Raw genomic sequence first — 13932 nt, forward strand, 5'->3', positions numbered from 1 at the left:
TATGAAGTTATATTAAATTTCTAAAAAATGAAGCATTTTATCTACTTTGATTATTAACAAGCATTAAAATGCATCAGACATACTAAGATGTAGTAAAAAATGTTATTGCAACTATTAAATGTAGAAAAATTTATTTTACAAGTTTGTTTGCTGTTTTATTATTCTTAAGAAAGTAGTTTTTAAGTGATAGAAAAAGCGTAGTGTAAATATATATTCAATCAATTTCAACCTGCCTTCAGAGAAATATTTTGCACCAAAAAAATTCTAGCATAAATAAACTAAAATTACTTAAGAAAGTAGCTTCTTCAGGTAAAGGTGTGTAAATAAATGAAGTGTTAGAAAGTCACAGGGAGGCCATTACATCAAACAAACATCTATACAATATTAAGTTGTTTTTTTTAAAAATTATTCATATTCAATATTTTTTTAAAGTTATCTAATGATACCAAAATCGATGTCATCCCACTTACTTGAAGTGGGGTGGGGGCAACATTGAAACCTTAAACATGAATCCCTATTTTTTTATTACAGATTTGGATTCTCCAGAAAAAAAGTGTCCTACTTTCTAGAAAATTCGAATCTGTAATAGAAAATAGGGGTTCATATTTAAGGTTTCAAAATTTTCCCCCACCCAAAATCCAGGGGTGGGCTGGAAGTTTGAGTCTGGTATCACTGAATATGAATAATAAAACTAGTCAAATTTTTTCGGATTTTATATTTTTTACAAACAAAATTAAATCAAAACAGATTTTTTAGTAAAAACTTTCTTTTATAATTAAAAAATAATTTTAAAAAAAGGGTCAGCGGTATCCCATCTACGCCAAAGGGATAAATCGCAAATATTAAAATTTTATTAATAATTAAAATTAAAATTTAATAAAATTCGCCGTGTTGTTGGTATTGGAGTCAAAGAGTACTTGAAAAATTAAAATTTAAAAATGTGACTCTTTTAATTTTTTATTCCAGTGTTGGACTACATAAGCTTAAGGCATATAAATACATAAACTTGAGACAGACAAAGTTTATGTACCACTACTGCCAACTAGTATTGTACAAAATTATATACTCCCAATACCAACAGTACAAAACTTATCTTTGAGGGCATGGTTTGACTGTTTAAGCATTACATGTGTACCGGTTAATCAAGGTTCCATAAATGGAACATTCGTAGTATGTACCTGTTACTTGGTGAGAATATGTCTCCTTCCTTGTGCCATCCGTCTTTGTACATGCAATACTTGTACAGTGCGCCAAGAAAAAAACGAACCACCCCGAATAACTTTTGATTTGATGATCGGATCTTCACGTTTTAGGAGTCAATCTAAATGTTTTGAGGAGGTGATCTCAAATATCCGAATTACTTAGTGCAAACGATATTTTAAGTAACAAAATCAAATCACAAAAACTTACTTTCTCGGAATAAGCATTGATTTTTTTTTCAGCAAATTCGGATTTCTGACCCTGAAAATATAGGGGGTAGGTGCAATCTGCAAAATATGGTGCCTATAGTTGGATCAGGGAGAGATTCCAAAGTTTGGACACCAAACTTTGTTTGAGAAAAATCGGTTTCCTAGTTCCTAAAAAATCGAATTTTAAATATATGCCCTTTTTAATCCATTCCATTTTTAAAATTTGATTTCTCAGGAGCTATTCAATCAATTGCACTCTAATTTTGTTTTCTGTCATGTGAAAAATTGCCTAATTACTATGCCTATTAATGGTGGTAAAAAATTGCCTATTAATGGTGGTAAACAATTATACACAATTGTTTACCACCATTTTTTTTTTATTTTTTTTTAATTTAAACGACTTAAAACTCCTCATGCACCACAAACTGTAAGCCTCATGCTATACTTTGTGGTGCATGAGGAGTTTTAAGTCGTTTAAATTAAAAAAAAATATTAAAAAAAATGGTGGTAAACAATTGTGTACCTTACAATTCAAAAAATTTTCGACTATTATTACATAAAATAATAAATATTTACTGAAGCTTATTTTTTAAATGGAATTATCTTTAAATGAAAAAATTTTACAATTATGTGCAAAAATTTTTCAAATCGCCTAAAGAGTTCTTGAGATATGACGAAATACGCAAGAAGTAAAATGAACATCAAGGGGTCCAAACTGTGGATTGCACTCCTGACCAAACTATAGGGACCAAATTGCGGCTACCCCCCTACATAAATTCGAAACCGTTAAAAAAAATGGTGTATTTACGAGGGTTGCTATTTATATTTCTGGCCTTGGCAACAGTAAGTGTTGCTAGGCGATCGCCGACGATTTTAATCGAAAGTTTGATATTTTTAAACATAAATTCAGCAGACGATTTACCATTATAGCTTCATTTGTGTTGTTGACAGTAAATTGAAAAGTTCTTCTCTTTCAAAAAATGGAATTGAATCGTGAACATTTTCGTGTCATTATTTTTCATAACTTTCGACGTGAATTGTCAAGACAAGAGTGTTTCGATGAACTTAATTCTTTATTCAGCGATAAAGCGCCATCCTACAGCACTGTAAAAAATTGGTATAACGAATTTAATCGTGGTCGATGTTCGATCCAGGACGAATCCCGTGCTGGTCGTCAGAAATCCGTTGTTGTGCCAGAAGAGATCGATGCTGTGCGTGAACTGATAAAGCAAGATCGTCATGTGACATACCGTGAGATAGAAGCGTCTTTGGACATTAGTATGACTAGCATCAATAAAATATTGCATGAACATTTGAGCGTAAAAAAAATTTGTTCGCGTTGGATCCCGCATAATCTGACAAACGCTCGAAAAAAGACTCGTGTCGATTGGTGCAAGGAAATGTTGGAAAAATACGTTCAAGGTACATCAAAGGCTGTGTATAACATCTACACAGGTGACGAATCATGGATCTATGCATATGAGCCGGAAACAAAACAGGAATCAACTGTATGGGTCTTCACAGACGAGGCAAAACCAAGAAAAGTTGTTCGAGGAAGAAGCACATCGAAACAAATGATTGCCTGTTTCTTCGGCATTAACGGTCATGTGGCAACAGTGGCGTTAGAGCAACGCAGGACGGTCAATTCTGAATGGTACACGACCATTTGCTTGCCAGAAGTCATCGGAGAAATTCGAAAAAAGCAGAAGAACAGGCGAATCATTCTTCATCATGGCAATGCGAACTCTCACACATAGTCTCAAACAAAGGCATTTCTGACGGAGCGAAAGATCGAACTGATGGGTCATCCGCCGTACAGCCCTGATTTGGCATCCAAATGACTTCTTCTTATTCCCACACATCAAAAATAAATTACGTGGACAACGATTTTCGACCCCCGAAGAAGCGATTGATGCATTCAAAACGCATGTTTTGGAGTTACCTCAATCGGACTGAAAAAAGTGCTTTGAAAATTGGCTCAAAAGCATGCAAAAGTGTATTGATCATCATGGAGAATATTTTGAAAAACAATAAAACCAATTTCAATCCTACATGCTTGTGTTTTCATTATTAGGCCAGAAATATAAATAGCAACCCTCGTATTAAGAGAAAGAGCGTTTTTGTGTCTAATTTCGTAACTTAAAATATCGGAGCTAATTGATTAGCATATTTGAGGTCACCTTCTCAAACCGTGAAGATTGAGTCTTCGAACGTAAAGATCCGATCCTTAGATCAAAAGTTATTCAGAGTAGTTCGGTTGTTGTTTATATATATATATATATATATATATATTACTTTTTTTTGCACACTTTACACAAACACTCCTTGGAATCTGGACGAATTATTTAGGCTTATTCAAGATTTCTTTAAAATTTCTATCTATAAGTTTTACTATCAGATTATGTCGGAATAAACTAAATTTAATAATCATTAGTTTTATTTATGACATTAGTTTTCCCATTTGATTTAAAATTTGTATTTCCTAAGTCAATGATTCATTCCTTATCTTTATTGCTTAAATTTTATCTACTCCATAAAATCTATACTATGTCTCAATAGTTAATGTTATATGAAATGTTTTATGTTTTCAATAAGGAATTTTTTATTTTAAATATTTTTGAGCATGTTTTAAACATGCTTTTCAAACAATTGTAAAATAAAACTCAATAAGCAATTATATTAAACAGTTTCTTAATATATCTTTGGAATACTTTTATGTCATAATATTTTTACATTTGATCTAATATTTGGTGCATTTTTGAAATTTTCCGAAAAAGTGAGAAATTTTTTTTAAATTTATTTTATAAAAATTTAGAATAAAAGTTCTTTCTTTAACTAATTTGATGAATTTATATTGAAGAGAACTTACCCTCTGGTAGAAGTTTCAATTTATTAACGCATTTAATAATGAAAAATCAATACTTTTTTTATTATTTTAAACACAAAACCACTCTATAAAAACCCACGCTCCCTTAAGACACATTATTCTATAGATCTGATAAATCAATTACTTAACCAAAGTTTAGTTTTGAATTGACTTATCACTTAACTACGACCATTATAACTATTAATGTGCGAGATGCAAAATTGCATTTTTAATCGAATGCGACTTACTTTGACACTAACTTTCACGTAAATCGCTTTAATATCTGGTAGCAGGTCGAGGAAAATCCATAATAAATTTTTCTTGCATATTTAAGTAGTAATAGTTAGAAAATTATCATAATATAATTGTTAAAATATATCCCAATAATAAATTAATTCAATTTATACTTTATTCCATAATCACATATATAGGAGAAAATACAGATTGCTATAAAGCGTGTATAATTTCATTTATTATTCAATCATAAAAGGTATAATTCATATAACACAAAGCATAATTTCGATTGAATTGTTAACCGAAATTAAATTATGCTTTCTGAATTGAACTTAAAAAATAATAACAGTTTCTTTTATTAAGTCGTTTTTGTCTTTAATAAATAACTGTGATAAAAAAAACAATGAAATTATGAAGCAGAATGGAATATTAATAGAATTTGTAGCGTCTGCTTAAATAATTTACTGTAATTGGAAACTTTAGAGTACCCAAACTTTTTAAAAAACGCTTTGATAGAAATTTGCTTTCAGAAAAAAAATTTATACATATCGTATACCATAAAAACTGTGGTGTTATACCTATCCGAATTCGAACACCAAAAATTGAGTGAATGATTTTAAGTTAATAGTAAATCGAATATTATTACAGACTTCAAATGATGTAATTAAATATGAACACCAATAATTCATAAAGCTTGCATCAATCTGAAGCTCGTTTGTGAAGAAGCTTGTCTTTTTCTAAAGTATGAACAGATATGAAACATGAACAACAATAACTGATAAAGCTTACATCAATCTGAACTGAAGCTCGTTGGTGAAGAAGCTTGTCTTTTTCGAAAGTATGAACAGATATGAAACATGAACAACAATAATTGATAAAGCTTACATCAATCTGAACTGAAGCTCGTTGGTGAAGAGGTTTGTCTTTTTCGAAAGTATGAACAGATATGAAACATGAACAACAATAATTGATAAAGTTTACATCAATCTTAAACTGAAACTCGTTGGTGAAGAAGGTTATCTTTTTCAGAGCTCCGTAAATTTGACGAATCATTATTGTATATTTAAAATTTTTAAAATTTATTGTATAAAATGATGAAAGAGTGTGTTTTAAACGTATAATAAATGCTTATAAAACCATTATTAGAAGTTAAAGGAGAATAATTATGCAATTTCAAGATTCTGTCAAAATGGTGGCCGTTATTTGAGTGAACTAATGTTAACTAATAATTCTAATAAGCAGATTCAAGTCAAAATATTAAATATGGCTAACTATGCGTATCAAAATAAATATTTAAATCAATGAGATTATTGAACTTAATTGAATGCATATGCTATTTCTCACTGACTTTATAGTTATGTAACAAATGGAAAACTGAAAAAAAATAAGAGCAAATGTTAGGTGATTGCTTCATTGTAGTTAATAATTTTATTTCACACTTAATTCTACAATTATTAAGCGATAAAATCTATGTGGTGGTTTTTTTATCATAAGTTTAGAAGGAAAATACTAGCTTACAATACTAATTTAGAATGAATGTACTTTGTATAATTTACTACTAGGAAATGTGAAATCTTCCTCGAGGCATTAAAAATTTAGTATCGAAATAAAGAGTTTTATCAATTAAATATAAAAGTATTATTCAATATAATTCATTTGGACATAACTCATAGCCGATCCTCTACTAAAAAAATATTAGCTAAACTACATCAAGGGCTGCATTATTTTATTAAAATTTTTTATATTTTAATTATTAAGAAAACTACAAAAATGCATTATAAAATGTTCATACTATTATAATACTAATTATCATACTATTAAAAAAAATTTTATCAATAGAATTAAACTTAGTCATTAAAAAAATTTCTTTTAAAAATTAAGATATCTTTACCCTTTTAATTTAGTTAAAAATTATTTTTTAAAAAACAATTAATTAGTAATATTGTAAATAAAATTAAAATGTTTTTAAATTTGTCTCTTGAAAAAATTAAATTATTGAAATATAGTTTTTTCCTATTATTATATTACTTGGAAATTTAAAATAGACATGGACCTGCACAAATATTTTTATTAGGATAGACCAATAGGCTAACTGATTTTTTAATATATTAAAATGTGATTTGAAATAATACTATTTAATAAATCAAACACATTTAACTTTTTTGTTTTTTAAATTATTTCTAATGATCGTAATTTATTTGTTCCTTAATTGTTTTTAAATTGTTTCCTGAAATGTTTTTAAATTTGTCGTTTAAAAAAATTTAAATTATTGAAATACAGTTTTTTTCTATTATTATATTACTTGGAAATTTAAAATAAACAGACCGATAGTCCAACTGTTTTTTTAATATATTAAAATGCGATTTGAAATAATACTCTTTAATAAATCAAACACATTTAACCTTTTTTGTTTTTTAAATTATTTTTAATGATCGCAATTTATTTGTTCCTTAATTGCTCTTCATAATAATATATAATAGCTTTTGTTTAAACTTGACGGGATTTATAAACAATTACTAAACATACCAAACCTTTAAAAAAAAATTCAGGAAATTCCGTATAGACAAACTTTGGGACCTTAACACGTGAAGCATTATTAAAGCAATTCCATTCGGTTGAAGAAAACCTCCGTCAACTATCCATGGTAATTGGTCGACTTTTTCGGTCGCACAAAAAATGCTCTACATACATATTTCTCTAACATATTTCATTAATATTTACAGAATTTCTACTGTAATAATAGGTGCAACATATTTTTTTTTCAGAATAGTAATAAAAACAATTATGAGTCATTCAATTGAAGTGGACAAAATTCTTAACCTCCGTCAGCTTTCCATGGTAATTGGTCGACTTTTTTGGTCGCGCAAAAAATGCTCTACATGCATATTTCTCTAACATATTTCATTAATATTTACAGAATTTCTACTGTAATAATAGGTGCAACATATTTTTTTTTCAGAATAGTAATAAAAACAATTATGAGTCATTCAATTGAAGTGGACAAAATTCTTAACCTCCGTCAGCTTTCCATGGTAATTGGTCGACTTTTTCGGTCGCGCAAAAAATGCTCTACATGCATATTACTCTAACATATTTCATTAATATTTACAGAATTTCTACTGTAATAATAGGTGCAACATATTTTTTTTTTCAGAATAGTAATAAAAACAATTATGAGTCATTCAATTGAAGTGGACAAAATTCTTAACCTCCGTCAGCTTTCCATGGTAATTGGTCGACTTTTTCGGTCGCACAAAAAATGCTCTACATACATATTTCTCTAACATATTTCATTAATATTTACAGAATTTCTACTGTAATAATAAGTGCTGCATATTTTTTTCACAAAAGTTATGAAAACAATTATAAGTCATTCAATTGAAGTGGAAAAAATTTTTAACCTCCATCAACTATCGATGGTAATTCGTCGACTTTTTTGGTCGCGCAAAAAATGCTTTACATACATATTTCTCTAGCATATTTCATTAATATTTACAGAATTTCTACTGTAATAATAGGTGCAGCATATTTTTTTTTCACAATAGTAATAAAAACAATTATATGCCATTCAATTGAAGTGGAAAAAATTTTTAACCTCCGTCAACTATCCATGGTAATTGGTCGACTTTTTTGGTCGCGCAAAAAATGCTCTACATACATATTTCTCTAACATATTTCATTAATATTTACAGAATTTCTACTGTAATAATAGGTGCAGCATATTTTTTTTCAGAATAGTAATAAAAACAATTATAAGTCATTCAATTGAAGTGGACAAAATTTTTAACCTCCATCAGCTATCCATGGTAATTGGTCGACTTTTTTAGTCGCGCAAAAAATGCTCTACATACATATTTCTCTAACATATTTCATTAATATTTACAGAATTTCTACTGTAATAATAGGTGCAGCATATTTTTTTCACAATAGTAATAAAAACAATTATAAGTCATTCAATTGAAGTGGAAAAAATTTTTAACCTCCGTCAACTATCCATGGTAATTGGTCGACTTTTTTAGTCGCGCAAAAAATGCTCTACATACATGTTTCTCTAACATATTTCATTAATATTTACAGAATTTCTACTGTAATATTAAGTGCTGCATATTTTTTTCACAATAGTAATAAAAACAATTATAAGTCATTCAATTGAAGTGGAAAAAATTTTTAACCTCCGTCAACTATCCATGGTAATTGGTCGACTTTTTTGGTCGCGCAAAAAATGCTCTACATACATATTTCTCTAACATATTTCATTAATATTTACAGAATTTCTACTGTAATAATAGGTGCAGCATATTTTTTTTCACAATAGTAATAAAAACAATTATAAGTCATTCAATTGAAGTGGAAAAAAAATTTAACCTCCGTCAACTATCCATGGTAATTGGACGACTTTTTTGGTCGCGCAAAAAATGCTCTACATACATATTTCTATAACATATTTCATTAATATTTACAGAATTTCTACTGCAATAATAAGTGCTGCATATTTTTTTCACAATAGTAATAAAAACAATTATAAGTCATTCAATTGAAGTGGACAAAATTTTTAACCTCCGTCAGCTTTCCATGGTAATTGGTCAACTTTTTTGGTCGCGCAAAAAATGCTCTACATACATATTTCTCTAACATATTTCATTAATATTTACAGAATTTCTACTGTAATAATAAGTGCTGTATATTTTTTTCACAATAGTTATGAAAACAATTATAAGTCATTCAATTGAAGTGGAAAAAAGTTTTAACCTCCATCAACTATCGATGGTAATTCGTCGACTTTTTTGGTCGCGCAAAAAATGCTCTACATACATATTTCTCTAACATATTTCATTAATATTTACAGAATTTCTACTGTAATAATAGGTGCAGCATAGTTTTTTTCACAATAATAATAAAAACAATTATAAGTCATTCAATTGAAGTGAAAAAAAATTTTAACCTCCGTCAACTATCCATGGTAATTGGTCGACTTTTTTGGTCGCGCAAAAAATGCTCTACATACATATTTCTCTAACATATTTCATTAATATTTACAGAATTTCTACTGTAATAATAGGTGCAGCATATTTTTTTTCACAATAGTAATAAAAACAATTATAAGTCATTCAATTGAAGTGGACAAAATTTTTCACCGTAATCCAATTTATTCTTTCGGAATTTGACAAGTAAAGAAAAATATTATTTATAAAGTATGTAAATTCTCCAAAAAACAGTTTGAATTGTTTATATATTCAATACAAATGTAATTATCGCACCTCATTTAATGCTCCAGAAAGCTTTTCATGAATTAACAGATAAATTTAACTCTCTTGTAAAAATTAAATTTAACTCTCTTGTAAAAGTTAAATTTAACTCTCTTGTAAAAGTTAAATTTATCAGTAAAAAAAATATATGTATAAATTCATTTATTTCTGAAATTCGAATACTCTCTTTACATTTATCAAAATATTATAGTTTGTTTCTTAGAGAATGGTCTTATTATCTTAGAGCATGACATAAAAGCCATTTATTTGGTTTAATTTACTTTTCAATTTTGTATTTTTTACGAAATGTGCTCATAAGAACTGTAATTTTAATAAGCACTGTAAACTGTAAGAAGTGTAAGTTACATAAGAACTGTAACAGTAACATAAGAACTGTGTTGTATAAGAACTGTTAATTTTAAATTTATCGAGATATTTCGGTAAATCGTTACAATATAAATAGAGAAGTGCCCAAATGAATGATTTAAATATCATATATTTTGGTTTTATTACGAGAACTATGGTTCTTTTTGGTTTTGTTTTTTTTACCAGGAATGTCATTACCATGCAGTGTTTAAATGTTATTACCAATTATAACAGAACTTTTTTCTCCCTGTATTTTTAAATAATTTTCTGTTAGGAACAATCTAATTGACGGAGAAATTTAGCCAGTTCGTCCGCAAAAATTGAGTTACTGATTTCAAGAAATCGTATAAATTAATAAAAATATTTATAAAAAAACAGTTTCTATGCCAAGATGTGATTTTTTTGTATGAAATTAAAATGTGGTGTCAGAAAGAGGGCAAAAAGGATCTTTCGGGTTACGTGGGCTAAAAATTGAGTATTATTGCACTAAAAAACAACAACACAAACATAAAATGTTTAAGAATAATTACACATCGACTAGAAAGTTCGTTTCGATCCTATTTTCATAAAAATGTTGAAAACATTAATGTGCATTTTGCACTAAAAAAGGTCACAAAATTAATATGTAATGTCCAATTATACCATCTCGAACCGACAGAAAATTTCGACCCTCTTTTCATGAAAACTATAACTTTCTAATCTCTAATATTAAAGCATATTTCGCCGTCCTTTAATTTAAAGTCTGGTGCTGCCATCTAAAATTCATTGCTTAAAACTCTCTTGTTAGATTGGAAAAAATATCCTTAGTATATATGAAACAGAACCTCGTAAAAACGAAAAATAAAGTTAAATTATTGTGTTTCATTTTTTTTTTTTTTTTACTTGATGTCTCAGTATATTACAAAAACATACACTTTTTGTTCTGAGACAGCATTATGTTACACTTTAAGTTTCATTTTCAATTTTATTTTGAAAAATAGCTTCATCAATGATTATATGTGAATTAATTTTTATGCAATATAAAAAATAATATATAAAAATAAATAATATGAAATATTTTATTCCCTGATATTATATGTTTTTGTTTCAAACAAAATGTTTTACGTCGTATTTCTTGCTCCCCCATTTCCCAAACTGTCACTATTTCAAAAAATACCTCCTTTCCCTCCAAACATTTGTGGACTGCCCCTTAGAAAGTGAAGAACCAATGGGCGTAAAAAGGATAGGAAGGAAAAGCACCATTGAAAAGAGAATAGGAGAACAGAGAACGGAAAAAAGCACCCCGTCAATTATTACGTTAAAAAAAACGACTGATTTGATTCGCGCTTTTGAATACGAATTTAATAGAATTCAATAACTTTTCGGAGACAAAAAATAATTGATATACAGGAAGTTATTTACATATTACAAAAAAAAAGCTTCCCCATTTCAGCATTTCTAAAATTGTTCTAAATTTTAGTAATTACACTTATTTCATTGTTATATAAAACGATGCAAGTAATCCATTGTCCAATAAGTTATTTTATAAAAAATTTAAAAATTTTATAATATTGTATAATAATTATGGTAATTGATAAGAAACTATACGAAAGGACAAAGCTTAAGGAAGGAATAAGAAAGGACATGTCCCGATTTTTCAAAATGTAATATTGGCTGCCCGAGTTTGCAAATTATAGGTTAATATTAAGGGGAGATATGGGATCATTTATATACATAGTATATGAGCCAAAATTTCTCCATTTTTAAGCTATTATTCGCTCTTATAAGAAAGAAAAATAATAATTTATGGAAAAATAATACTTGTTTTACGTTACGATATTAAAAAATAAATTAATTTTTAAAAAAAATTGAAAATTGACTTTTGACCGAGTTTGATAGCCAGACCACACACACACGGAGTTGCCACTTATAAAGTGCTTCAAGTGCGTTCAGGCGCTTATTACATGGAACCGTATTTTACGCCATTTAATTGGGCCCCCTAATTTTTCTATCTTTATTCCTTTTGATACGATTGTAAAATATTTAAAAGTATAATACTTTACCGAGTTTTAAAGTTATAGGTAAATATTAAGGGGAGATATGGGATCATTTATATGCACAGTATATGAGCCGAAATTTATCCATTTTTAAACTATTATTCGCTCTTATAAGAAAGAAAAATAATAATTTATGGAAAAATAATACTTTTTTAAGCTGCAATATTAAAAAATAAATTAATTTCAAAGGAAATTAAAAATAGACCTTTAACCGAGTTATATAGCCAGACCACACACACACGGAGTTGCCACTTATAAAGTGCTTTCAGGCACTTATTTCATAGAACCATATTTTACGCCATTTAATTGGGCCCCCTAATTTTTCTATAATTATTTCTTTTGATACGATTGTAAAATATTTAAAAGTATAATATTTTACCGAGTTTTAAAGTTATAGGTAAATATTAAGGGGAGATATGGGATCATTTATATGCACAGTATATGAGCCGAAATTTATCCATATTTAAGCTATTATTCGCTCTTATAAGAAAGAAAAATAATAATTTATGGAAAAATAATACTTTTTTTAAGCTACAATATTAAAAAATAAATTAATTTAAAAGGAAATTAAAAATAGACCTTTAACCGAGTTATATAGCCAGACCACACACACACGGAGTTGCCACTTATAAAATGCTTTCAGGCACTTATTACATAGAACCGTATTTTACGCCATTTAATTGGGCCCCCTAATTTTTCTATAATTATTTCTTTTGATACGATTGTAAAATATTTAAAACTATATTATTTTACCGAGTTTTAAAGTTATAGGTAATATATGTATATGGTCGTTTATATGCATAGTATATGAGCCAAAATTTATCCATTTTTAAGCTATCACTCGCTCTTATAAAAAAGAAAAATAAACAATTTACGGATAATACCTTATTAACGTTACAATATTGAAAAATAAATAAAAAAGAAAATTAAAAATTGACCCTTGACCGGGTTCTAACCCCGACCCCTAGGTCTACTAATTTTTTTGCTTTCTATCACGTAGCGCTAATGACCACGCCAAACACACTCGGGGTTGCCGCTTAAATTAAGATTTGCATGTTTTACCCTTAACGATCCGAAAGTATTTTAAGTCTATTTCCCATCAGGTTCATTTTTAACAATTAATTATAATATTAATTAAAATAATAATTAAATATTATTAATATATTAATTATAGAGTTAGAACGTTAGCAATAAAATTTGCGGCTGTACGCGCGGCTTAATTTGACCCAGTAAGTTAAAGTTCTATGCCACTTATATGCAGTATTGGTCGGTTGAGGGTTAATCTATTTTTGAAAAAGTATTTCGTAAGTTGTCCTCATTTTTGGAAGACATCTATCTCACGCCAGTTGTCGTCGAAAAAAGCATCGGGAAAAACGTCTAAAAGTTATATTCCACTGTTTTGTAAGAAAAATAAATCACTGAAACAGAAGACATATATCATTTCTAAAAATAGTTTCATACATTTTTATTACATTTAAAAATACATATTGGATATTTTTAAATATTTGACAACATTTTACAATTATTTAAAGTACAGTTCATTGGTTTCATCAAGGGGATTGAGACAAATTCAACTTCAACCTTTGCCTTTATTTTTCTACCTGGTCAAGTAACCCTCTGAAAGAAAAAATATTTTTTTCAATTAAAAATTATATTTAATTCATTTATTACGCTTTCAATATATTTGAAACTCTTTAAAGACTATAATAAACGCTAATAAGATTTAAAGAAATCGCTTTTTTTCCCTATGTGTAAGTAAGGGCTGTAAATTTTGA

At 28.1% G+C, this 13932-nt stretch overlaps 1 protein-coding gene across 1 annotated transcript in view; it reads right to left on the reverse strand.

The window, feature by feature from the left end:
- Positions 1–13594: 13594 nt before the first annotated feature.
- The window catches only part of LOC107456163 (uncharacterized), a 37132-nt gene continuing 36794 nt past the window's right edge, over positions 13595–13932 (reverse strand). The window contains exon 20 of the mRNA XM_087151721.1: positions 13595–13774. Coding sequence (XP_087007847.1) covers positions 13755–13774 — 20 coding nt within the window. The 3' untranslated portion in view covers positions 13595–13754. The remainder of the gene's footprint in view (positions 13775–13932) is intronic.

This window comes from Parasteatoda tepidariorum, chromosome 9 (assembly GCF_982258835.1).
Source record: "Parasteatoda tepidariorum strain Cologne lab strain chromosome 9, Ptep-v5.0, whole genome shotgun sequence".
Lineage (NCBI taxonomy): Eukaryota > Metazoa > Arthropoda > Arachnida > Araneae > Theridiidae > Parasteatoda > Parasteatoda tepidariorum.